This window comes from Salvelinus alpinus, chromosome 4 (assembly GCF_045679555.1).
Source record: "Salvelinus alpinus chromosome 4, SLU_Salpinus.1, whole genome shotgun sequence".
Taxonomy (NCBI): Eukaryota; Metazoa; Chordata; class Actinopteri; order Salmoniformes; family Salmonidae; genus Salvelinus; species Salvelinus alpinus.
The window spans coordinates 94,587,330-94,614,248 of NC_092089.1; the positions used below are offsets into that span (position 1 = coordinate 94,587,330).

General features: G+C 50.0%; 3 protein-coding genes across 4 annotated transcripts in view; 2 read left to right on the plus strand and 1 right to left on the minus strand.

Annotated features, from left to right (window-relative positions):
• The window catches only part of LOC139574693 (clathrin interactor 1-like), a 36,737-nt gene extending 26,779 nt beyond the window's left edge, over nucleotides 1-9,958 (plus strand). Inside the window, exons 6-12 of the mRNA XM_071399501.1 lie at nucleotides 252-447; nucleotides 1,726-1,948; nucleotides 2,089-2,182; nucleotides 6,338-6,403; nucleotides 6,502-6,773; nucleotides 8,868-9,045; nucleotides 9,442-9,958. Coding sequence (XP_071255602.1) covers nucleotides 252-447; nucleotides 1,726-1,948; nucleotides 2,089-2,182; nucleotides 6,338-6,403; nucleotides 6,502-6,773; nucleotides 8,868-9,045; nucleotides 9,442-9,734 — 1,322 coding nt within the window. The 3' untranslated portion in view covers nucleotides 9,735-9,958. The remainder of the gene's footprint in view (nucleotides 1-251; nucleotides 448-1,725; nucleotides 1,949-2,088; nucleotides 2,183-6,337; nucleotides 6,404-6,501; nucleotides 6,774-8,867; nucleotides 9,046-9,441) is intronic.
• Nucleotides 9,959-12,959: 3,001 nt separating this feature from the next.
• lsm11 (LSM11, U7 small nuclear RNA associated) lies at nucleotides 12,960-15,110 on the minus strand. Of its 2 annotated transcripts, XM_071399504.1 has the most exons (5): nucleotides 14,563-15,110; nucleotides 14,185-14,324; nucleotides 13,904-13,987; nucleotides 13,468-13,717; nucleotides 12,960-13,273 (listed from the first exon to the last, which is right to left on the minus strand). In XM_071399504.1, exons 1-5 carry the CDS (start codon nucleotides 15,050-15,052, stop codon nucleotides 13,122-13,124), a joined length of 1,116 nt encoding a protein of 371 aa, XP_071255605.1. In that variant the 5' UTR covers nucleotides 15,053-15,110; the 3' UTR covers nucleotides 12,960-13,121. The 2 variants fall into 2 exon arrangements, with proteins under 2 accessions (XP_071255605.1, XP_071255604.1); XM_071399503.1 differs by having other exon boundaries at nucleotides 13,148-13,717; nucleotides 14,563-15,081.
• A 338-nt stretch (nucleotides 15,111-15,448) lies between these two features.
• The window catches only part of LOC139574695 (probable tRNA(His) guanylyltransferase), a 21,680-nt gene continuing 10,209 nt past the window's right edge, over nucleotides 15,449-26,919 (plus strand). Inside the window, exons 1-2 of the mRNA XM_071399505.1 lie at nucleotides 15,449-15,576; nucleotides 17,439-17,639. Of these exons, the coding sequence (XP_071255606.1) occupies nucleotides 17,536-17,639 (104 nt within the window). The 5' untranslated portion in view covers nucleotides 15,449-15,576; nucleotides 17,439-17,535. The remainder of the gene's footprint in view (nucleotides 15,577-17,438; nucleotides 17,640-26,919) is intronic.

The window sequence follows — 26,919 nt, forward strand, 5'->3', positions numbered from 1 at the left end:
GATTTACTGTCAGGGCCCACGTTTGACAGAATCTGTGCAGAAGATCTAGGTGCTGCTGTAGGGCCTCCTTGGTTGGTGACAGAAGCACCAGATACAGTAGACATTTGACTTCAGATTCTAGTCGTGTGAGTCCGGGTGCTGCAGACTGTTCTAGTGCCCTCGCCAATTTCTTGATATACATCTCTCTCCACCCCCCCCTTTCTCCCTCCCCCTCTCTCTCTCCTCCCCTCTCTCTCTCTCTCCCTCTCTAGCGAGTGACCGGTATGATTCTGGTGGTAATGAGGGAAGCAGCAGAGGGAAGTGGGATGAGGACTGGAAGAGAGACCAAGGCCAGTTTCCCTTCAGTGAGAAACTGGGGGAGATCAGTGATAAGATTGGCAGCACCATCGACGACACCATCAACAAGTTCAAGAAGCAGAGCAGAGATGACTCACCAGACAGATTCAGGTAAGGAGAGAGTTGATTCACCAGACAGATTCAGGTAAGGAGAGAGATGATTCATCAGACAGATTCAGGTAAGGAGAGAGGTTATAATGGATGTGACTGACGAAGTAACGGGAGGTATAGCCATCTATATTAAAAATAGATGTGTGGTTACTGAACTAAGACATTTTTTTTACTTTTTAAAACTGCAGTTATCGAAACCTGTGAACTTTAGATGTAATAGGATGTTATAGACCTGCAACAGTAGAATCCCTGGATTCTCTGTCTAGACTGATGCGTGGTTGGGGGGGAAATGAAATGGTCCTTATGGGCGATTTTCAACTGGGACTGGTTTCAACTGGGACTGGTTTCAACTGGGACTGGTTTCAACTGGGACTGGTTATCTCCAAACTCTGAGGCCATAAGAGGACTGTGCAATTGAAACTTGTGCTTAATGCAAGGAAAACAAAATGTATGGTTTTTCGCTTCTCTGAAAGTTAACACCTACAGGTTTTAACTATAAAAGGCCAGGGTCATGACAGGGTCATCTCCTATAAGTATCTTGGGATTTGGTTAGATGAAAAGCTGAATTTTAAGTTGAAATTGAGTTTCTATTTTAGGAACAAATCTTGCTTTTCAATGTTAGTCAGAACGGATCTTGTTCAAGTACCTTAAACTCTGGACACGGTGTACGTATCATGATGCTTTAAGATTTATTACAATGCTAGATCTCTCACCCATCACTGTGATGTGTATGCTGTGGTGCAGTGGACCTCTCTCTCCACCAGGAGGCTAAAGCACTGATGGAACACCTCCCTTTGTGTCTCTGTTCCTCACTGACCAGATCAGTCACTCAATACAGTCTTCGTTCACAGTCACTGCTGTCCTTGTCTGTTCCTAAGGCTAGAACTGACATGGGGAAACAATCTTTTTTCATCCTGTTTCATCCTGGAACATGCTTCAAAAGATATTAAAGTTAGGGGAGTTAGTGTCCTTGCCTGTTAAGACTCTGACAACACTGTTTGATTAGCTGCAGTTGTTTCTAATCTTCAAATGTATCTGGAACTTGTGACACTTTGTATTTAGTATTTTTCTGTAATATTTTATGTACACACTGCTATGTCCCTGTTTTGCCTTCTTGCCAGGTCGTCCTAGCAAAATAGTTTTTTAACCTCAGTGGCTCTCAAGGTTAAATAAAGAAATATTACAGTATATCAAAAAACCTGATGTTCTGTCGTACTTTAGACCCACACTTTCTATTGAATTATCCCCAAAACAAAGCGTCCTCTTTGGTCTCCTTAGTGACAACGAGGAGGAGCGAAGTCGCCCGTCGCAGAATGGCCAGTCTGGGAGGTCAGTGTTCAAAGACGAGGAGGAAACCGTGACGACCAAGAGCGTCCAGATCGCCCAGGCAACAGAAACCACAGCAACCAAGAAGAGAGGCGGGGTTCCATCCAAAACTGTGTCCCTGGGAGCCGCGGCCCACTACACAGGAGACAAGAGCCCTGATACCTCTGCAAAACAGGTGTGTGCACATGCGTCCATGTGCATTCAGTCCATGCTGGTTCACTGTAGCTTATTGCTGCCATCTGGTGTTAACAGTGGACAGTGCAGTCTCGCTCCCTGTCTCTACTCACATCTCTCCTCTCCTTCTCTCTGTTCCAGACTCTGTCCGCAGCAGCACCCCAGTCCTCCAGTAGTGGTCTGGCTGACCTATTGATGGTAGATACAGGACCCAGCCAGCCTGCAGCAGCCACCGGTAACTACACACACTGACAGGACATCACGGAGGGTGAGGTAGTGTAGTTACAGGACATCACGGAGGGTGAGGTAGTGTAGTTACAGGACATCACGGAGGGTGAGGTAGTGTAGTTACAGGACATCACGGAGGGTTAGGGGAGGTAGTGTAGTTACAGGACATCACGGAGGGTTAGGGGGAGGTAGTGTAGTTACAGGACATCACGGAGGGTGAGGTAGTGTAGTTACAGGACATCACGGAGGGTTAGGGGGAAGTAGTGTAGTTACAGGACATCACGGAGGGTTAGGGGGAGGTAGTGTAGTTACAGGACATCACGGAGGGTTAGGGGGAGGTAGTGTAGTTACAGGACATCACGGAGGGTTAGGGGGAAGTAGTGTAGTTACAGGACATCACGGAGGGTTAGGGGGAGGTAGTGTAGTTACAGGACATCACGGAGGGTTAGGGGGAAGTAGTGTAGTTACAGGACATCACGGAGGGTTAGGGGGAGGTAGTGTAGTTACAGGACATCACGGAGGGTTAGGGGGAGGTAGTGTAGTTACAGGACATCACGGAGGGTGAGGTAGTGTAGTTACAGGACATCACGGAGGGTGAGGTAGTGTAGTTACAGGACATCACGGAGGGTTAGGGGGAAGTAGTGTAGTTACAGGACATCCCGGAGGGTTAGGGTGAGGTAGTGTAGGTACAGGAGATCACGGAGGGTGAGGTAGTGTAGGTACAGGAGATCACGGAGGGTGAGGTAGTGTAGTTACAGGACATCACGGAGGGTTAGGGGAGGTAGTGTAGTTACAGGACATCACGGAGGGTTAGGGGGAGGTAGTGTAGTTACAGGACATCACGGAGGGTTAGGGGGAGGTAGTGTAGTTACAGGACATCACGGAGGGTTAGGGGGAGGTAGTGTAGTTACAGGACATCACGGAGGGTTAGGGGGAGGTAGTGTAGTTCCAGGACATCACGGAGGTTTAGGGGGAGGTAGTGTAGTTACAGGACATCACGGAGGGTGAGGGGGAGGTAGTGTAGTTACAGGACATCACGGAGGGTTAGGGTGAGGTAGTGTAGTTACAGGACATCACGGAGGGTTAGGGTGAGGTAGTGTAGTTACAGGACATCACGGAGGGTTAGGGGGAAGTAGTGTAGTTACAGGACATCACGGAGGGTTAGGGGGAAGTAGTGTAGTTACAGGACATCACGGAGGGTTAGGGGGAAGTAGTGTAGTTACAGGACATCACGGAGGGTTAGGGGGAAGTAGTGTAGTTACAGGACATCACGGAGGGTTAGGGGGAAGTAGTGTAGTTACAGGACATCACGGAGGGTTAGGGGGAAGTAGTTACAGGACATCACGGAGGGTTAGGGGGAAGTAGTGTAGTTACAGGACATCACGGAGGGTTAGGGGGAAGTAGTGTAGTTACAGGACATCACGGAGGGTGAGGTAGTGTAGTTACAGGACATCACGGAGGGTTAGGGGGAAGTAGTGTAGTTACAGGACATCACGGAGGGTTAGGGGGAGGTAGTGTAGTTACAGGACATCACGGAGGGTTAGGGGGAAGTAGTGTAGTTACAGGACATCACGGAGGGTTAGGGGGAGGTAGTGTAGTTACAGGACATCACGGAGGGTTAGGGGGAAGTAGTGTAGTTACAGGACATCACGGAGGGTTAGGGGGAGGTAGTGTAGTTACAGGACATCACGGAGGGTTAGGGGGAAGTAGTGTAGTTACAGGACATCACGGAGGGTTAGGGGGAGGTAGTGTAGTTACAGGACATCACGGAGGGTTAGGGTGAGGTAGTGTAGTTACAGGACATCACGGAGGGTTAGGGTGAGGTAGTGTAGTTACAGGACATCACGGAGGGTTAGGGGGAAGTAGTGTAGTTACAGGACATCACGGAGGGTTAGGGGGAAGTAGTGTAGTTACAGGACATCACGGAGGGTTAGGGTGAGGTAGTGTAGTTACAGGACATCACGGAGGGTTAGGGGGAAGTAGTGTAGTTACAGGACATCACGGAGGGTTAGGGGGAAGTAGTGTAGTTACAGGACATCACGGAGGGTTAGGGGGAGGTAGTGTAGTTACAGGACATCACGGAGGGTGAGGTAGTGTAGTTACAGGACATCACGGAGGGTGAGGTAGTGTAGTTACAGGACATCACGGAGGGTTAGGGGGAGGTAGTGTAGTTACAGGACATCACGGAGGGTGAGGGGGAAGTAGTGTAGTTACAGGACATCACGGAGGGTTAGGGGGAAGTAGTGTAGTTACAGGACATCACGGAGGGTTAGGGTGAGGTAGTGTAGTTACAGGACATCACGGAGGGTTAGGGGGAGGTAGTGTAGTTACAGGACATCACGGAGGGTGAGGTAGTGTAGTTACAGGACATCACGGAGGGTTAGGGGGAGGTAGTGTAGTTCCAGGACATCACGGAGGGTGAGGTAGTGTAGTTACAGGACATCACGGAGGGTTAGGGTGAGTTAGTGTAGTTACAGGACATCACGGAGGGTTAGGGGGAGGTAGTGTAGTTACAGGACATCACGGAGGGTGAGGTAGTGTAGTTACAGGACATCACGGAGGGTTAGGGGGAGGTAGTGTAGTTCCAGGACATCACGGAGGGTTAGGGGGAGGTAGTGTAGTTACAGGTGTTGTGTCTTTGGCATCATTAAAGTGAAGACTGTTATTTTATCAAATCAATTCTCTGTAATTATTATTACGTGATTAAACTAATCATGTAAATGTAATTAACTAGGAAGTTGGGGCACCAAGGAAACTCTTGAGATTACAAAGTTATAATTTTCCTAATAACTTTTCAGATATTTTAATATCTGATCAATTAGTCTTCTAATTAATGAATTATTCTTTACCTCACGTTAGTCTCATTCCAAACGTCGTAGTTGTTGGTTATCTGCACGAACCCAGTCTTCACTATTAATCATCCATACATCAATTGTCTTAATCATTTATTTACAAACTAACTAAATAATCACAGAAATGCATAACAAACAAACAGTAGATATGGTTACAAGGAAATGATAGGGGATGTGCCCTAGTGGGCTAAACCGGTATGGCGGCTTGGTAGACAAAGGGACTCGAAAGACAAAAGTCACTACACAGTTGATAATTATATTGATTGAAATGCTAATCATTTGCACATGAACGCTCACTCATTCGGGAATAATTGCAATCAATATATATTTACGCTCAGTGATCTCTGTTGGAATCGTCCGTCTTTTTGTTGGAAAGTTCATCCGCTTGTCTCCATCTGCTTCCAAGGAGTCTTTCATGGTTAGAATGGATACTTCAGAGTCCAATTCAGAAATGTTCTTATTGTATAGATGTTTCGGCGGTTGTCAGTCTTCGCATTCAATGGTACATAATTCCTAGCTGCAGACTAGTAATTAGTATCGAAGAGTTGCTCTTATTCTGTCTGATCGATAGTCTCAGTTTAACCACATGGTATGGTTAAGAATTCAGCAACCATTACAACCTTAGCTTATCCTGAGGTAAGCATGGTCTGAAGGGAATTTCTTCAGGTGGGGGTTATATTCGTAACAGTAGAAAAGGGCTGTCCCATGACGCCAGATCGATGTCTGTGCTCATGGCAGCGGGCCAATGACTTAGTTCAACTTTAAACAGAAATACAATTCTCTCACATTAACGCTTCAACATCACCTTACATCATTTCACAAATAGTTTCATCTTTACTCATTCGTTTTATACAATAATTAGATGCAAACCTCAGAACGGAGGCTCCTGTATAAACAGAGTTATGGTAATGTGGCTGTATTGTCTTTCCTGAGGTCACAATCATACAACAAAATGGACCGGGTCGTAGCTGGCTTCTCCACCGACCGTTTACACATTCTCCAAAACACGGATATTGTTCAGTTCTCAAGTTCTGTGAGGTAGAAGAAGTTCCTTTGTTCTCTCTGTCTCTCTTTCTGCTTGGCCATGAGAGAGAGTCTCCTCCAGGAATGTACGACCTGAGATAACAGAACCTGGGTGTAAGAGGGGGAAGGCACTCGCTATACCCAAAGAGGGCCACGTCATGACACAGGACATCATGGAGGGTTAGGGGGAGGTAGTGTAGTTACAGGACATCATGGAGGGTCTCTGGTCCGGTGTCTGGAAGCTGTCACAATTCACTCATTAAAGCGTTATGCATGTCTCTTTCCAGACCTGATAGGAGGATTTGCTGACTTCTCGTCTCCTGCTGCCTCTGTTGGCCTCTCCACAGTACCTGGTGAGTTTAGAAAGCATTGGAATATTCAGAGATTTTTATAGTTTATAGTCTAGTTTATCCACTATAAAAAAAATCCTCTCTTTTCTCCTTCTCTCCAGCCTCCAGTGGGAACGGTGACTTTGGGGACTGGAATGCTTTCCCTGGCGGCCAGGCCCCCGTCCCCACCCCCTTCGCCCAGCCTCTGGCCCCCAGCAACACTGACCTGTTTGGGGCTCTGTCGGCCAGCTCTGCACCAGCTCCAGCTTCCGCTGACCTGTTTGACCTGATGGGTCCGGGCCAGACCCAGTCGCTCTCTGCCTCTCAGAGCCTCACCTTTAATATGACCAACACACAGACCATCAGCAGCACCATGCCACAGTCCAGATCACTGGTAAGAATACAGGACAGACGGGACAGTAATTTACATCGTAAATTGTATTTATTGTGTCTGATCCACTGTTAATGAGAGGAGTGGCAGTAACTGCCTATGCTTTAGAGGAACACACACGAGAGAGAAACGGCAGAGAGCCACGGTTTGCAGATGCTCCACCTTCCCTAGGGACAAACACACACACACACAATGAGAAGGAACCAGTTTGAGTCAGAAAACCATTCAATCTAATACAAGGTTGTTTGCATAGATAATATGTGCATGTTAAAAACCTGACCTACTTAAAGACCAGCTTAGTTTAGCAGAATAATAAAACCTGACCTACTTAAAGACCAACTTAGTTAAGCAGAATAATAAAACATGACCTACTTAAAGACCAGCTTAGTTTAGCAGAATAATAAAACCTGACCTACTTAAAAAAGACCAGCTTAGTTTAGCAGAATAATAAAACCTGACCTACTTAAAGACCAACTTAGTTTAGCAGAATAATAAAACCTGACCTACTTAAAGACCAACTTAGTTTAGCAGAATAATAAAACCTGACCTACTTAAAGACCAGCTTAGTTTAGCAGAATAATAAAACCCGACCTACTTAAAAAAGACCAGCTTAGTTTAGCAGAATAATAAAACCTGACCTACTTAAAAAAGACCAGCTTAGTTTAGCAGAATAATAAAACCTGACCTACTTAAAAAAGACCAGCTTAGTTTAGCAGGATAATAAAACCTGACCTACTTAAAGACCAACTTAGTTTAGCAGAATAATTCAACCTGACCTACTTAAAAAAGACCAGCTTAGTTTAGCAGAATAATAAAACGTGACCTACTTTTGTTTAGCAGAATAATAAAACATGACCTACTTAAAGACCAGCTTAGTTTAGCAGAATAATAAAACCTGACCTACTTAAAGACCAACTTAGTTTAGCAGAATAATAAAACCTGACCTACTTAAAGACCAACTTAGTTTAGCAGAATAATAAAACCTGACCTACTTAAAGACCAGCTTAGTTTAGCAGAATAATAAAACCCGACCTACTTAAAAAAGACCAGCTTAGTTTAGCAGAATAATAAAACCTGACCTACTTAAAAAAGACCAGCTTAGTTTAGCAGAATAATAAAACCTGACCTACTTAAAGACCAACTTAGTTTAGCAGAATAATTCAACCTGACCTACTTAAAAAAGACCAGCTTAGTTTAGCAGAATAATAAAACCTGACCTACTTAAAGACCAACTTAGTTTAGCAGAATAATAAAACCTGACCTACTTAAAAAAGACCAGCTTAGTTTAGCAGAATAATAAAACCTGACCTACTTAAAAAAGACCAGCTTAGTTTAGCAGAATAATAAAACCTGACCTACTTAAAGACCAACTTAGTTTAGCAGAATAATAAAACCTGACCTACTTAAAGACCAGCTTAGTTTAGCAGAATAATAAAACCCGACCTACTTAAAAAAGACCAGCTTAGTTTAGCAGAATAATAAAACCTGACCTACTTAAAAAAGACCAGCTTAGTTTAGCAGAATAATAAAACCTGACCTACTTAAAGACCAACTTAGTTTAGCAGAATAATTCAACCTGACCTACTTAAAAAAGACCAGCTTAGTTTAGCAGAATAATAAAACCTGACCTACTTAAAGACCAACTTAGTTTAGCAGAATAATAAAACCTGACCTACTTAAAAAAGACCAGCTTAGTTTAGCAGAATAATAAAACCTGACCTACTTAAAAAAGACCAGCTTAGTTTAGCAGAATAATAAAACCTGACCTACTTAAAGACCAACTTAGTTTAGCAGAATAATTCAACCTGACCTACTTAAAGACCAGCTTAGTTTAGCAGAATAATAAAACCTGACCTACTTAAAAAAGACCAGCTTAGTTAAGCAGAATAATTCAACCTGACCTACATAAAGACCAGCTTAGTTTAGCAGAATAATTCAACCTGACCCACAATCCTGTTCATTCTGGTGAGATGAGATGTGTTTCCATGTAGATGCCTTCAGAGCCAGCAGTTCCACCTTCATATGTCACCATTATATAGGTACCTTTAACATTACTATCTATTGGAACTGTCTACCAAATTGTCGCCCCCCTTCCAGTTGATGGGTGGGCCGTTGCAGCCCCAGCAGCAGCAAGTCATGCTGGGTACCCAGGGTTCCATGGGGTCAGCAATCCCCTCCACCTGGTCTGACTCTTCGGTCAACATCAGCCTGGACTTCCTGGCACCTGGCGTGCAGCCCCCCAAACCTGTCCAGCCCACCCTCAACACACTCCAAGGTGAGCCTAGTGTGTTGTAGTATAGACTGGGATAGAAAGAGTACTGTGTTTCTGGAGGGGGTTCAAAACGCTGCTCAATGTCTGTTGAACAAAACGTTGATTTGAGATCCATTCAGTTGTGGAGCATCTAAGAACCTCAGGGGGCGGAACGTTCTTCCTGTTGGATGGATGGGCACAAGACCATTCAAAAGGCTTTAGGTTCAGTCAGAATGGAAGAATAGTTTTTTTTAATTCATTTTTATTTAACCTTAAGAGTACTATTCTTGGGACTCCTTGTTCAGTATGGCATAGAAGGATGCTTGGTGCAACTTGTGAAGTGGATGAGGAGAGTGTGAACCTGTGTGTGTGAGGTCATGCTGTCTTCTGACTCCACTTCTTCCTGTGCCTGTCTTCTAGGAGGCCAGCCCCTCCCACCCGTCAACATGCTCTCCCAGGGATTCGCCGGCATGGGCCTCGCACCCGCCCCCATCAGACCGGCAACAACTCCCATGATGCACCCTGGTGCTGGGATGGGCATGGGCCACAGCCAGGGCATGATGGGAATGGGCATGAACATGGGTGCCATGCCCCAGGCTAACATGACCATGGGGATGAGGATGCCAGCCATGTCTATGGGCTCTGGCATGGTACAGCAGCAGCCCAAGCAAGGATCAGACGCATTCGCAGATTTCTGCAACTTCAGGAAGTGAGGGAAGAGAAGTGAAAGAGAGGAGGAGGGCTGTTGTTTCTATTTTTCTCTCCATCCAATCGACCGTCTGTGAAGGATTGTAAAGAGCTGCAAACAAAGAGTACTTGAATGTTGTCAAATATCAAATACTGACTGCCACCCCTCCATTTCCTGTTTCTATCTTTTTTAAGTGATGTATAAAGATATGAATATACATGAATGTATGTATGTTTTAATCAGTTCCAAGAGGGTGTCCAGTAATGGTTGTGTGCTGTTCGGGTTTGAATCGGAGAGAGAGAGAGAACAACTAGGAGGGAGAGAGAGAGAAACCGTAACAGAATGAGACTCAGATTTTTTACTTTAAAATGTAAGCCAAACAAAAAGCAGTGATTTCAAAGTTAAACAACCCATACAATTATATGCACAAGGATGACTTTTAAACTTGTATGGCTAAACTTTGCAATAATGTTGTTTTGTTTTGAATTGCATTTAAAAAAAATAATTATGTTACCATGGAATTGCCCACATGAATCTTCCTTGAAGAGAATGTCAGTAGGGGTTTTGCTTTACTTAACCATTTAAATGTCCAGAGTAGTAAACATATAGTTTCATATCATAATCCCACCCCAATAACTCCCCATCTCTTTCAGAATGTTAAGTTACCTCGACCTGTCCCTTACCTACAACTGTAAATATTACTGGTGCGACGGACAAATAAGTTATTGAGTTCTTGATTATACGATGATGCCGTGAAGTGTGTGTCGATTGGAAGGAATCAGATGTCAATCAAGACGTTGCTATGGCGTCAGTCTTTTAATACTTACTTTATATATCAGCGTTCCACACTCCCAATGTGGAATTTCTGTTCAATATTAGATTTAACAGATCAATCAATCGTTTATTGATGGATTTAATAACTGAATGAATGAGAAATGATTAAAAGCTGTTAAATGAGGAAGCTGTGGTAATGATAAAACAGATCTCCTTTGTGGCCTTTCTTATGGGTATATATTTTTTAAAGAAATATAATATTTTTCCTTGCATCCAAGTAAGATGATCAGTAGATGTAGGAACAGCCTCCTGGTGGGCTGTGTTCTTTAAGTACAGCACATGGTGCCTGAGACGGAGGCCTTTTTCCTTCATTATAACTTACAGGAGACAGACGGAGAGATGATACAGTGGTTAAGACTGTCTACAGCACAGTATGTTTGTGTGGTTCTTACTGTGCCCTCTGGCCCCTGGGAGCCTCTGGGATTTGGGTGAAGTTGCCCCTAGATGCTGCTCTTGGGTCAGTTTTGCATCCCCCCCCCACAAATGGTTGGGATTGTGGGAGGGGAAGCTGATCCTAGATCTGTACTTGGGGGAAACGTCACCCCAGAGCGTACAGTATCTTTGAAGGAGGTTTCTCAGACAGTCCAGGTTTAGGAGAGGATTTTTCTTTTTTGGAATTCATCCCATATAGCAGCCTATTCACTTTGTAGTGCACTACTTCCAACCAGGGCCCATAGGACTCGGCTCAAAAGTAGTGCACTATATAGGAAATGGGTGCAATTTGGGATGCACTCTGTACATGTTGAAGCCAGGCCCATCTCTACCAGGCCAGTACCTCCCATGTAGACTCCTCCGGCTCAGAGATGTCTTCTTCCATGAGTTGGGGTCAATTCTGGAGGTACACTGAAATTCCAATTTTCTTCAATGCTTTTCAATGAGAATTTTTTACAATTTGGTTTACTTTCTGAATTGACTGGACCCCAACCCTGCACAGTAGTCTGAGAGGAGGTGTTACCTGTTGGAAACGACCAACATCCATCCACTCTTGTTCGTTTTTAAGAGATGATGTCTTTAAGGGGTTGTGTTTATTCTTTCGTTGTTTTGTTACATTTTTTCTACTTATTACAATTGTTCTGAGATCTTTGGTAATGTGGGATTGTTACTGAAAAGAAAACACTAGTTTATGCAAATGTATAAAAAGAAAAAGCGAAGCATCACCAACGAAAGAAGCCTTGAAGATGTCGTTTTTCTTTGATTTGATTGGCCCATCATGAATCTGACATTAAAACAGTTGATTACAGTTTGGTAATGAAGTGTTTATTTCACCTAAGACCAACTTGGTTACTACTGCATTGGAGTAGAGCAGTGGCCTTGGAACCTGCTGAGACACACACAGTGTAGCACTACACACACACACAGTGCAGCCCAACACACACACACAGTGTAGCCCTACACACACACACACATACACAGTGCAGCCCTACACACAGTACAGCCATCTGGCCAGTGCATCGGTATGCAACCATGTGGAGGACCTTGGCTTGGGAATGAATAGATCAGATTGAGGTATAAGAAAGTAATTAAAGACAGGTGCTGCAGGATAATGTCTTATCTCAGACACAGTTTTAACAATTAACAGATACTGCACAACACAGCTCCAAGATATTATGGAAAATGTGCAATACTGAAGGTTCAGGTTTATTGTCCTTGAGTAACCTCTGTAGTTTATAGACAAAGCAGCAGCTACACAAAACCAATGACCTGCAATACATCAAGCTGATGTGGCCATGAAAGAATAAAGCACAATCTGAAATGTCTAGACAAAATAAGAGTTGCTGCTTAGTACCATCTGCAATCTGAAGCTTCTCCATTATTCATAACACACATGAGGTCCTCTGAGACCAGACCACGCTGCCATTTCTGCTCTGACAGAGAAAAGCAAGATAATGGGACTAACAGTAGGCGTTCCTCTTTTCAGTGGCAATATGCCTCCATATGTTATCTGGAGTTGGCAGGCTGGGCATAGCATGGATGACATTTATGGGTTTCTGCATTGATGCAGTTGAGTTTGAGATTATAATCTGCATATTTACGACATGTATTAGGTTAGGCTACTTTTAGATCACATTTTAATCCTCACTATATCCAGAAAAAGTGAAATCAAAGTAGAGAAATTCCAGAGAAATTCCCATTTCTCTTTTACAGTTCCATCTTTATATGAACACTTTTCTACAATGATTTAAATATTTATGTTTTTCTTTTCCAACGACTCAGTGAGATGTCTTAGAATGAGACTATAGTGCCCTCTGGCGGTTATTTACAGTTGTGCACACCATGCCTGCATTCGAATGAGTCTATACTGCCCTCTGGTGGTTATTTACAGTTGTGCACACCATGCCTGCATTTCAATACTGTGTTTCATATTTCATATGACCCAGAGGCAAAGACCAGATGAGAAACGACAAGAGAAGACAGCTTGGTAATTCATGTTTTATTTCTAGTTAATGTCTGTCTGCGTAAAGCAGAGAATATCAATATGATATGCAGTAGCAGTGAGACTTCCAGGTTGGTCTAAACCAGTGTAGATACTGTAGGTCTTGCTGGATGGATCTTGGTAAAGCTTCAACGCGTTGGACCTTCAGGTCAAGTAACTTTCCTGGAGGGTTGCCACTAGCCCGGGCGGCAGTGTCGGTTTCTGTTCACGTTTGGCATGAAAACTCCAAAAGAAGTTGGCAAGAGAGCAGGAACAGACTGGTTTCCAGTTCCAGACTAGGTTGCCACCCCTGCTGGCTAGAACACACAATAGATTCAGAGTGGTTGTAGGTTGACTAGAAGCACGTTCTCTCCCCGTATGAAGAGCTGGTTGACGTGGCGCGTGTGAACCCTCCCGTAGGGCTGGGACACTTCTTTCTTCTGGGACCCTCTTCTCTTGGGCCCCTCAGTCCCTGACTCCTGACCTTTAACATTTGACCCCTGGGTCTTACCTGTGGCCCCTAGGGCTCCGGGGTCATCACCCACTGGGGGCCCAACTGTGGCCCTTGCAAGTCGGGGGTCCACTGCCCTAGGGTCTCCTCTCCTTCTGGGGTCCCCTCTATTGGAGTCACGTCGTCGGCTGTCTCTGGTTTGGGTCTCAGGCGGGGGATGGAGGAGTTCAGCTTTCCTCTTGTCTATCTGCTTCTTCTCCTCACATTCTCTCAGCGCCGCACTCTCCTGGAGTTTCAGCTTGTCAAAGAGCTAGGGAAGGAGAGGGATAGCTAATCAGCTTCTTTTCTGATTGCAGAGAATGATAATGGCTGTACCTTTTTTAGTGAGTGGCACATGATCTGGAAATGTCATCATCTGCATCCAAGACAACACCCTATTCTCTAGAATGCACCACTAGACTAGAGGATCAGAGCCCTTCGGTGGCACCAGACCTACCCGTGTGACAGTGAGGGCCTTCTCGTGGTAGAGAGCTTCACCCAGCAGAGGTTCCCTGTAGGTCTCATCTACATCTACCATCGCCTAACAGGGAGAGAGAGAGGGAGAGGGAATAGAGGGTGAGGGGAGAGATTGAGAGCGAGGACAGCGATGTGTAAGGTTATTTGAGCACTGTCTTACACAAGACTATAGTCTAGTCTGCAAGCCACCTGTCGAGAGGCGGTGGAGGGCATGGGTAGGGTAGGGCCGGGTAAGAGCGAGAGAAGGGGGTGAGCTCTCACCATGTTCCAGAACTTGTCGAAGGCCACTATGAAGCCAGAACACACTCCACGGAGCCCCTTGAAGGTTCTGATGTGAACTTTTACCCTGATCCTCTCCTGGACGCAGCGGTGCAGCTCCCCCAGAGGACTTCCTGTATGGACTGTATAAACAGGAAGTAGACATTAAATAGAATTCACCTGGCTGTCAACCACAAGTTTGACTCATCAATAATGCCCCACATATCAATGAAGGGTTTTAATTTGCCTAAATATGTGGCAATATGAGACAATAATCATAAGTAAGAATGAAAGAGGTCATGTTTTGATCTGAAACCACACCCCCAAAAACTAAAGGATTCAAAGCAGGCCTACAATAGGTAGAAATAATTCACGACATACGAGGCATCCTGGTCAGGACATTCTTGGGAGCCTTCTGTATTCTACAACGGCGGGCAGTGCCGCTGGTCCCCTCCTCTCCATCTTCTCCCTCTATCGGGTTGTTCACCATCAACCTTTTCAGTTTCTCTATCCTCTCCGGATCCGCTACACCTTTCCTGGCTTTCCTCTGTTTTTTCTCCACGTTCTCCGGCTTGGCGCGGCCCCGTCCCCCCTTTAGAAAGCTCTCATACTCGGCTATGTTGTTGAAGCATTTCACGTTTGGGTATGGAAGAGGCACAGTAGCCGAGTATAGCGCCAGGAGTGGATCAAATTTATCGGAGGTGACGTCCAACTTTGCCGCGATATCATCATCTTCTTCTGCGGTATGTTCGGTTGCATCTGAAGCACATGCACTTGTTGATTCTCTCTCTTTCTTTTCTGATTCTGGACATTTTTGTTGTTTATCTCCTCTTCTTTCGCTCTCCTCCATGTTTAAAACAAATGCAGACATGCACGACGCTAAGAATCATGGGAAAGTTAGTCTTCTTCCGCTTCCTTTCTCTATTTTCACCAGGCGAGGGCGCTGAAGGACCATACAGCAGATTTGAGGCAGCTGCAACTAAATTACATATTAGTCGTCTGTAAGCTTTGTTTTTTTGTTTTTTTTTAAAGGGAATTACGTACAGGAACCGAACCAAAAGAAAATCAACAAAAACTATTTATATTCGTTTGTTTTTGTTTCTTGCTTTTTTGTATTGAGATCGTAGATGAGATAGATACTGTCCCGGAACAGAAATTCGCAGTATATGTTCGTGTAGGACCTATTTGATGGATGGACTGTATACCATCACTGGTGAAAATAACTTGTGTTCTGTCCTTTGTCAGCTACATTCTCACAAAAACATTTATACTAATAACTTACAGCACTGCCTCGACAATAGCATCACTTACATTGATTCACCTAAAGTAAACTAAGTTATAACATTGTTTTAAGGAAGAATTAAAATCATGGACCGAAGAGGATGACAACCATTTGTAAGTACACTATATACAAAAGTATGTGGACATCCCTTCACATTATTGGATTCGGCTATTTCAGCCAAACCAGTTGGTGACAGGTCTAGAAAATCGAGCACGCAGCCATGCAATCTCCATAGACAAACATCTGCAGTAGAATGGCCTTGTTGAAGAGCTCAGTGACTTTCAACGTTGTACTTTCCAACAAGTCAGTCAGTTCATCAGATTTCTGCCCTGCTTGAGCTGCCCCAGTCAACTGTAAGTGCTGTTATTGTGAAGTGGAAACGTCTAGGAGAAACAACTTCTCAGCCGGTGAATTGTTAGGCCACACAAGCTCAGTAAACTGGACCGCCGTAGCGCATAAACATCGTCTGTCCTCGGTTGCAACACTCACTACCAAGTTTAAACTGTCTCTGGAAGCAACGTCAACACAAGAACTGTTCGTCAGGAGCTTCGTGACATGGGTTTCTATGGCCGAGCAGCCTCACACAAGCCAAAGATCACCATGTGCAATGCCAAGCGTCGGCTGCTGTGGTGTAAAGCTTGCTGCCATTGGACTCTGGAGCAGTGGAAACGCGGTCTCTGGAGTGATGAATCACACTTCACCATCTGGCAGTCAGATGAATGAAAGTTTGGTGGTGGAGGAGGAATAATGGTCTCTGGCTGTTTTTCATGGTTCGGACTAGGCCCCTTAGTTCCAGTGAAGGAAATCTTAATGCTACAGCATACAATGACATTCTAGACGATTCTGTGCTTCCAACTTTGTGGAAACAGTTTAGGGAAGGCCCTTTTCTGTTTCAGCATGACAATGCACAAAGAGGTCCATGCAGAAATGGTTTGTTGAGATCGGTGTGGAAGAACTTGACTGGCCTGCACAGAGCCCTGACCTCAACCCCATCAAACACCTTTGTGATGTTCGATGGGGCCGACTGCGAGCCAGGCCTAATCGCCCAACATCAGTGCCCGACCTCACTAATGCTCGTGACTGAATGGAAGCAAGTCCCCACAGCAATGTTCCAACCTCTAGTTGAAAACCTTCCCAGAGGAGTGGAGGCTGTTATAGCAGCAAAAGGGGGACCAACTCCATATTAATGCCCATGATTTTGGAATGAGATGTTCGACGAGCAGGTGTTCCCATATTTTTGGTAATGTAGCTAGCTAGCCTGTCAGCCTGATCTCAGACTAAATGCGACATAGTTTGATATTACCTTTTGGTATGGTTACATAAGACGGAAGGTTACTTAAGGCAAAAATGAAAGGAGGTTGGTTTGTCAGGGTGGATGGATGGGCGTATAACGCGAATGTCTAGCAACCGAAAGATTCCGTCTTCGAATCTCATGACGGACAACTTTAGCATTTTAGCTAATTAGCAACTTTGCAACTACTTAGCATGTTAGCTAACCCTTTCACTAACCGTAACCCGTTTAGCTAACCTTAACCCTTTAACCTTGTTAGCCAGCTAGCTAACGTTAGCCACAACAAATTGGAATTTGTAACATATCGTATCTTTTGCTAATTCGTAACAAATGTAACATTTTTGAAAATTCGTAACATATCATACGAATTGTAATTTGTAATATCACAGGAACTGGATAATGGACATCCACAGATTAATACATACCATACGAAACGTAACATCATACTAAATGGAGTGTTTCAGATTTACGTACAGAATAATAAGAAATGCTCTGAGACCAGGTTGAGCCTGTGGGTGGGAGTGTTTCTGGTCTTACCTGCAATATTTGCTTCACTAAAATATTGCATATAAGTCGAATATTAAGAAAGCAGAATTTGACATGAAGACCACAGCCAACCTTGTGCTGCTTGTTCTTCTCCCACAGAATCTACATTGATTTAATCTGCTCTGTCCTTTCACACAGAACCCTCAAGTTTGGTCCAGTGCCGTGTAGATTACCAGGAGGCATCAAGACGTGCATCCTTCGACCAGTAGCCAGGGTTTTCACCAGCAGCGACAGAATGGCCAAGAGCAAGTTTCAGTACGTCTGTAACTTCGAGACAGACGACACCTGTCTGAAAAACTGTTACATTGTGGTGCGGTTGGATGGGAGGAACTTCCACAAGTAAGTAGCTGGGGGGTGTATCTGTAGCTCCGGAGGGGAGCTGGGGGGTGTATCTGTAGCTCCGGAGAGGAGCTGGGGGGTGTATTTGTAGCTCCGGAGAGGAGCTGGGGGGTGAATCTGTAGCTCCGGAGAGGAGCTGGGGGGTGAATCTGTAGCTCCGGAGAGGAGCTGGGGGGTGAATCTGTAGCTCCGGAGAGGAGCTGGGGGGTGAATCTGTAGCTCCGGAGAGGAGCTGGGGGGTGAATCTGTAGCTCCGGAGAGGATGCGCACCCTTGAAGTGGACTGGGGTAACTGAACGAGAAGCCATGTGACCAATTACCACTAGTGTGTTAGTATCTGTAGCTTGACTGACCCACTGACTGACCCATTGACTGACCCATTGACTGACCCACTGACTGACTGACTGACTGACTGACTGACTGACTGACTGACTGACCCACTGACTGACCCTCTGACTGACTGACCCACTGTCTGACTGACTGACCCACTGTCTGACTGACTGACCCACTGTCTGACTGACTGACCCACTGTCTGACTGACCCGCTGACTGACTGACCCGCTGACTGACTGACCCGACTGACTGACTGACCCGCTGACCGACTGACTGACCCACTGACTGACTGACCCACTGACTGACTGACCCGCTGGCCGACTGACTGACCCACTGACTGACTGACCCACTGACTGACTGACTGACCCACTGACCGACTGACCCACTGACCGACTGACCCACTGACCGACCCGCTGACCGACTGACCTGACCCACTGATTGACTGACCCACTGACCGACTGACCCACTGACCGACCCGCTGACCGACTGACCTGACCCACTGATTGACTGACCCACTGACCGACTGACCCTCTGACCGACTGACTGACTGACACACAGACTGACCCACCCACTGACTGACCCACTGATTGACTGACCCACTGACCGACTGACCCTCTGACCGACTGACTGACTGACACACAGACTGACCCACCCACTGACTGACCCACTGATTGACTGACTGATTGACCCGCTGACTGACTGACTGATTGACCCACTGACTGACCCACTCACTCATCCACTGACTGACTGACCCACTCACTCATCCACTGACTGACTGACCCACTCACTCATCCACTGACTGACTGACCCACTCACTCATCCACTGACTGACTGACTGACCCACTCACTCATCCACTGACTGACTGACTGACCCACTCACTCATCCACTGACTGACCCACTCACTCATCCACTGACTGACCCACTCACTCATCCACTGACTGACCCACTCACTCATCCACTGACTGACCCACTCACTCATCCACTGACTGACCCACTCACTCATCCACTGACTGACTGACTGACCCACTCACTCATCCACTGACTGACTGACTGACCCACTCACTCATCCACTGACTGACTGACCCACTCGTTGACTGACTGACTGACTGACCCACTCGTTGACTGACTGACCCACTCGTTGACTGACTGACCCACTCGTTGACTGACTGACCCACTCGTTGACTGACTGACTGTCCCACTTGTTGACTGACTGACTGACTGACTCGTTGACTGACTGTCCCTGTGTTGCTGTAGGTTTTGCAGAGCAGCACAACTTCCTGAAGCCCAACGACGACAGAGCTCTGGGTCTGATGACGTGCAGCGCCAGGTCTGTCATGGAGGACCTGGATGACATCATCATCTCGTACGGACAGAGTGACGAGTTCAGCTTCGTCCTCAAGAGGACCTCTGGTTCAAAAGGAGAGCCAGGTAATAACATACATGTACAGAGACACACACCGCCACACACACTCACCAACTACACTCACACACATCCACAGCCACGCACAAATGTTTATTGCATTTGAGTGACCCCTCACTTTTCTCCTCTACCTTCCCCCACTCCTCCACCCTCCTCTACCTTCCCCCACTCCTCCACCCTCCTCTACCTTCCCCCACTCCACCACCCTCCTCTACCTTCCCCCACTCCACCACCCTCCTCTACCTTCCCCCACTCCACCACCCTCCTCTACCTTCCCCCACTCCTCCACCCTCCTCTACCTTCCCCCACTCCTCCACCCTCCTCTACCTTCCCCCACTCCTCCACCCTCCTCTACCTTCCCCACTCCACCACCCTCCTCTACCTTCCCCCACTCCACCACCCTCCTCTACCTTCCCCCACTCCACCACCCTCCTCTACCTTTCCCCACTCCACCACCCTCCTCTACCTTCCCCCACTCCTCCACCCTCCTCTACCTTCCCCCACTCCACCACCCTCCTCTACCTTCCCCCACTCCACCACCCTCCTCTACCTTTCCCCACTCCACCACCCTCCTCTACCTTTCCCCACTCCACCACCCTCCTCTACCTTCCTCCACCCTCCTCTACCTTCCCCCACTCCTCCACCCTCCTCTACCTTCCCCCACTCCTCCACCCTCCTCTACCTTCCCCCACTCCACCACCCTCCTCTACCTTCCCCCACTCCACCACCCTCCTCTACCTTCCCCCACTCCACCACCCTCCTCTACCTTCCCCCACTCCACCACCCTCCTCTACCTTCCTCTACCTTCCCCCCTCCTCTACCCTCCACTCTTCCACCCTCCTCTACCTTCCCCCACTCCTCCACCCTCCTCTACCTTCCCCCACTCCTCCACCCTCCTCTACCTTCCCCCACTCCTCCACCCTCCTCTACCTTCCCCCACTCCTCCACCCTCCTCTACCTTCCCCCACTCCTCCACCCTCCTCTACCTTCCCCCACTCCACCACCCTCCTCTACCTTCCCCCACTCCACCACCCTCCTCTACCTTCCTCTACCTTCCCCCCTCCTCTACCCTCCACTCTTCCACCCTCCTCTACCTTCCCCCACTCCACCACCCTCCTCTACCTTCCCCCACTCCACCACCCTCCTCTACCTTCCCCCACTCCACCACCCTCCTCTACCTTCCTCTACCTTCCCCCCTCCTCTACCCTCCACTCTTCCACCCTCCTCTACCTTCCCCCACTCCTCCACCCTCCTCTACCTTCCCCCACTCCTCCACCCTCCTCTACCTTCCCCCACTCCTCCACCCTCCTCTACCTTCCCCCACTCCTCCACCCTCCTCTACCTTCCCCCACTCCACCACCCTCCTCTACCTTCCCCCCTCCTCTACCCTCCACTCTTCCACCCTCCTCTACCTTCCCCCACTCCACCACCCTCCTCTACCTTCCCCCACTCCACCACCCTCCTCTACCTTCCCCCACTCCTCCACCCTCCTCTACCTTCCCCCACTCCACCACCCTCCTCTACCTTCCCCCACTCCACCACCCTCCTCTACCTTCCCCCACTCCTCCACCCTCCTCTACCTTCCCCCACTCCACCACCCTCCTCTACCTTCCCCCACTCCACCACCCTCCTCTACCTTCCCCCACTCCACCACCCTCCTCTACCTTCCCCCACTCCTCCACCCTCCTCTACCTTCCCCCACTCCACCACCCTCCTCTACCTTCCCCCCCTCCTCCACCCTCCTCTACCTTCCTCCACCCTCCTCTACCTTCCCCCACTCCACCACCCTCCTCTACCTTCCCCCACTCCACCACCCTCCTCTACCTTTCCCCACTCCACCACCCTCCTCTACCTTTCCCCACTCCACCACCCTCCTCTACCTTTCCCCACTCCACCACCCTCTACCTTTCCCCACTCCACCACCCTCTACCTTCCTCCACCCTCCTCTACCTTCCCCCACTCCTCCACCCTCCTCTACCTTCCCCCACTCCTCCACCCTCCTCTACCTTCCCCCACTCCACCACCCTCCTCTACCTTCCCCCACTCCACCACCCTCCTCTACCTTCCCCCACTCCACCACCCTCCTCTACCTTCCCCCACTCCTCTACCCTCCACTCTTCCACCCTCCTCTACCTTCCCCCACTCCTCCACCCTCCTCTACCTTCCCCCACTCCTCCACCCTCCTCTACCTTCCCCCACTCCTCCACCCTCCTCTACCTTCCCCCACTCCTCCACCCTCCTCTACCTTCCCCCACTCCTCCACCCTCCTCTACCTTCCCCCACTCCTCCACCCTCCTCTACCTTCCCCCACTCCACCACCCTCCTCTACCTTCCCCCACTCCACCACCCTCCTCTACCTTCCTCTACCTTCCCCCCTCCTCTACCCTCCACTCTTCCACCCTCCTCTACCTTCCCCCACTCCACCACCCTCCTCTACCTTCCCCCACTCCACCACCCTCCTCTACCTTCCCCCACTCCACCACCCTCCTCTACCTTCCCCCACTCCACCACCCTCCTCTACCTTCCCCCACTCCACCACCCTCCTCTACCTTCCTCTACCTTCCCGCCTCCTCTACCCTCCACTATTCCACCCTCCACTACCTTCCCCCACTCCTCCACCCTCCTCTACCTTCCCCCACTCCTCCACCCTCCTCTACCTTCCCCCACTCCTCCACCCTCCTCTACCTTCCCCCACTCCTCCACCCTCCTCTACCTTCCCCCACTCCACCACCCTCCTCTACCTTCCCCCCTCCTCTACCCTCCACTCTTCCACCCTCCTCTACCTTCCCCCACTCCTCCACCCTCCTCTACCTTCCCCCACTCCACCACCCTCCTCTACCTTCCCCCACTCCACCACCCTCCTCTACCTTCCCCCACTCCACCACCCTCCTCTACCTTCCCCCACTCCACCACCCTCCTCTACCTTCCCCCACTCCACCACCCTCCTCTACCTTCCCCCACTCCACCACCCTCCTCTACCTTCCTCCACCCTCCTCTACCTTCCCCCACTCCACCACCCTCCTCTACCTTCCCCCACTCCACCACCCTCCTCTACCTTCCCCCACTCCACCACCCTCCTCTACCTTCCCCCACTCCACCACCCTCCTCTACCTTCCCCCACTCCTCCACCCTCCTCTACCTTCCCCCACTCCACCACCCTCCTCTACCTTCCACCCTCTACCCCCCACTCCTCCACCCTCCTCTACCTTCGCCCCTCCTCTACCTTCGCCCCCACTTTACCTTCCTTCCTCCACCCCTCCACCCTCCTCTACCCTTCCAACCTACTCTACCCTTCCACCCTGCTCTACCCTTCCACCCTGCTTTACCTTTCTCCACCCTCCTCCACCCTCCTCTACCTTCCTCTACCTTCATCCACCCTCCTCTACCCTTCTACCCTTCCACCCTCCTACCCTTCCATCCTGCTCTACCTTCATCCACCCTCCTCTAGCTTCCCCCACTCCTCCACCCTCCTCTACCTTCCCCCACTCCTCCACCCTCCTCTACCTTCCCCCACTCCACCACCCTCCTCTACCTTCCCCCACTCCACCACCCTCCTCTACCTTCCTCTACCTTCCCCCCTCCTCTACCCTCCACTCTTCCACCCTCCTCTACCTTCCCCCACTCCACCACCCTCCTCTACCTTCCCCCACTCCACCACCCTCCTCTACCTTCCCCCACTCCTCCACCCTCCTCTACCTTCCCCCACTCCTCCACCCTCCTCTACCTTCCCCCACTCCTCCACCCTCCTCTACCTTCCCCCACTCCTCCACCCTCCTCTACCTTCCCCCACTCCACCACCCTCCTCTACCTTCCCCCCTCCTCTACCCTCCACTCTTCCACCCTCCTCTACCTTCCCCCACTCCACCACCCTCCTCTACCTTCCCCCACTCCACCACCCTCCTCTACCTTCCCCCACTCCTCCACCCTCCTCTACCTTCCCCCACTCCACCACCCTCCTCTACCTTCCCCCACTCCACCACCCTCCTCTACCTTCCCCCACTCCTCCACCCTCCTCTACCTTCCCCCACTCCACCACCCTCCTCTACCTTCCCCCACTCCACCACCCTCCTCTACCTTCCCCCACTCCACCACCCTCCTCTACCTTCCCCCACTCCTCCACCCTCCTCTACCTTCCCCCACTCCACCACCCTCCTCTACCTTCCCCCCCTCCTCCACCCTCCTCTACCTTCCTCCACCCTCCTCTACCTTCCCCCACTCCACCACCCTCCTCTACCTTCCCCCACTCCACCACCCTCCTCTACCTTTCCCCACTCCACCACCCTCCTCTACCTTCCCCCACTCCACCACCCTCCTCTACCTTTCCCCACTCCACCACCCTCTACCTTCCTCCACCCTCCTCTACCTTCCCCCACTCCTCCACCCTCCTCTACCTTCCCCCACTCCTCCACCCTCCTCTACCTTCCCCCACTCCTCCACCCTCCTCTTCCTTCCCCCACTCCACCACCCTCCTCTACCTTCCCCCACTCCACCACCCTCCTCTACCTTCCCCCACTCCACCACCCTCCTCTACCTTCCTCTACCTTCCCCCCTCCTCTACCCTCCACTCTTCCACCCTCCTCTACCTTCCCCCACTCCTCCACCCTCCTCTACCTTCCCCCACTCCTCCACCCTCCTCTACCTTCCCCCACTCCTCCACCCTCCTCTACCTTCCTCCACCCTCCTCTACCTTCCCCCACTCCTCCACCCTCCTCTACCTTCCCCCACTCCACCACCCTCCTCTACCTTCCCCCACTCCACCACCCTCCTCTACCTTCCTCTACCTTCCCCCCTCCTCTACCCTCCACTCTTCCACCCTCCTCTACCTTCCCCCACTCCACCACCCTCCTCTACCTTCCCCCACTCCACCACCCTCCTCTACCTTCCCCCACTCCACCACCCTCCTCTACCTTCCTCTACCTTCCCGCCTCCTCTACCCTCCACTCTTCCACCCTCCTCTACCTTCCCCCACTCCTCCACCCTCCTCTACCTTCCCCCACTCCTCCACCCTCCTCTACCTTCCCCCACTCCTCCACCCTCCTCTACCTTCCCCCACTCCTCCACCCTCCTCTACCTTCCCCCACTCCACCACCCTCCTCTACCTTCCCCCCTCTACCCTCCACTCTTCCACCCTCCTCTACCTTCCCCCACTCCTCCACCCTCCTCTACCTTCCCCCACTCCACCACCCTCCTCTACCTTCCCCCACTCCACCACCCTCCTCTACCTTCCCCCACTCCACCACCCTCCTCTACCTTCCCCCACTCCACCACCCTCCTCTACCTTCCCCCACTCCACCACCCTCCTCTACCTTCCCCCACTCCACCACCCTCCTCTACCTTCCTCCACCCTCCTCTACCCTCCTCTACCTTCCTCCACCCTCCTCTACCTTCCCCCACTCCACCACCCTCCTCTACCTTCCCCCACTCCACCACCCTCCTCTACCTTCCCCCACTCCACCACCCTCCTCTACCTTCCCCCACTCCTCCACCCTCCTCTACCTTCCCCCACTCCACCACCTTCCTCTACCTTCCACCCTCTACCCCCCACTCCTCCACCCTCCTCTACCTTCGCCCCTCCTCTACCTTCGCCCCCACTTTACCTTCCTTCCTCCACCCTTCCACCCTCCTCTACCTTCCCCCACTCCTCCACCCTCCTCTACCTTCCCCCACTCCTCCACCCTCCTCTACCTTCCCCCACTCCTCCACCCTCCTCTACCTTCCCCCACTCCTCCACCCTCCTCTACCTTCCCCCACTCCACCACCCTCCTCTACCTTCCCCCCTCTACCCTCCACTCTTCCACCCTCCTCTACCTTCCCCCACTCCTCCACCCTCCTCTACCTTCCCCCACTCCACCACCCTCCTCTACCTTCCCCCACTCCACCACCCTCCTCTACCTTCCCCCACTCCACCACCCTCCTCTACCTTCCCCCACTCCACCACCCTCCTCTACCTTCCCCCACTCCACCACCCTCCTCTACCTTCCCCCACTCCACCACCCTCCTCTACCTTCCTCCACCCTCCTCTACCCTCCTCTACCTTCCTCCACCCTCCTCTCCCTTCCCCCACTCCACCACCCTCCTCTACCTTCCCCCACTCCACCACCCTCCTCTACCTTCCCCCACTCCACCACCCTCCTCTACCTTCCCCCACTCCTCCACCCTCCTCTACCTTCCCCCACTCCACCACCTTCCTCTACCTTCCACCCTCTACCCCCCACTCCTCCACCCTCCTCTACCTTCGCCCCTCCTCTACCTTCGCCCCCACTTTACCTTCCTTCCTCCACCCTTCCACCCTCCTCTACCCTTCCACCCTGCTCTACCCTTCCACCCTGCTTTACCTTTCTCCACCCTCCTCTACCTTCATCCACCCTCCTCTACCCTTCTACCCTTCCACCCTCCTACCCTTCCACCCTGCTCTACCTTCATCCACCCTCCTCTACCTTCCCCCCTCCACTCTTCCACCCTCCTCTACCTTCCCCCTCTACCTTCGCCCCTCCTCTACCTTCCACCCTCCTCTACCTTCCACCCTCCTCTACCTTCCTCCACCCTAATCCCCCTCCAGTAAGATGATGACCCATGTAGCGTCCCAGTTCTCCTCTTCCTGTGTGTAGCGTCTCAGTTCTCCTCTTCCTGTGTGTAGCGTCTCAGTTCTCCTCTTCCTGTGTGTAGCGTCTCAGTTCTCCTCTTCCTGTGTGTAGCGTCCCAGTTCTCCTCTTCCTGTGTGTAGCGTCCCAGTTCTCCTCTTCCTGTGTGTAGCGTCCCAGTTCTCCTCTTCCTGTGTGTAGCGTCTCAGTTCTCCTCTTCCTGTGTGTAGCGTCCCAGTTCTCCTCTTCCTGTGTGTAGCGTCTCAGTTCTCCTCTTCCTGTGTGTAGCGTCCCAGTTCTCCTCTTCCTGTGTGTAGCGTCCCAGTTCTCCTCTTCCTGTGTGTAGCGTCCCAGTTCTCCTCTTCCTGTGTGTAGCGTCCCAGTTCTCCTCTTCCTGTGTGTAGCGTCCCAGTTCTCCTCTTCCTGTGTGTAGCGTCCCAGTTCTCCTCTTCCTGTGTGTAGCGTCTCAGTTCTCCTCTTCCTGTGTGTAGCGTCCCAGTTCTCCTCTTCCTGTGTGTAGCGTCCCAGTTCTCCTCTTCCTGTGTGTAGCGTCCCAGTTCTCCTCTTCCTGTGTGTAGCGTCTCAGTTCTCCTCTTCCTGTGTGTAGCGTCCCAGTTCTCCTCTTCCTGTGTGTAGCGTCCCAGTTCTCCTCTTCCTGTGTGTAGCGTCCCAGTTCTCCTCTTCCTGTGTGTAGCGTCTCAGTTCTCCTCTTCCTGTGTGTAGCGTCTCAGTTCTCCTCTTCCTGTGTGTAGCGTCCCAGTTCTCCTCTTCCTGTGTGTAGCGTCCCAGTTCTCCTCTTCCTGTGTGTAGCGTCTCAGTTCTCCTCTTCCTGTGTGTAGCGTCCCAGTTCTCCTCTTCCTGTGTGTAGCGTCCCAGTTCTCCTCTTCCTGTGTGTAGCGTCCCAGTTCTCCTCTTCCTGTGTGTAGCGTCCCAGTTCTCCTCTTCCT

What these genes read in the sequence shown, in the direction of transcription:
- lsm11 (XM_071399503.1), bottom strand. Translation starts at nt 15,052, where the DNA reads ATGTCTGCATTTGTTTTAAACATGGAGGAGAGCGAAAGAAGAGGAGAT. An exon ending in TGTCCTGACCAGGATGCCTC is followed by an intron (nt 14,325 to 14,562) that starts GTATGTCGTGAA and finishes CTGTTTATACAG; the next exon opens with TCCATACAGGAAGTCCTCTG. An exon ending in TCGACAAGTTCTGGAACATG is followed by an intron (nt 13,988 to 14,184) that starts GTGAGAGCTCAC and finishes TCTCCCTGTTAG; the next exon opens with GCGATGGTAGATGTAGATGA.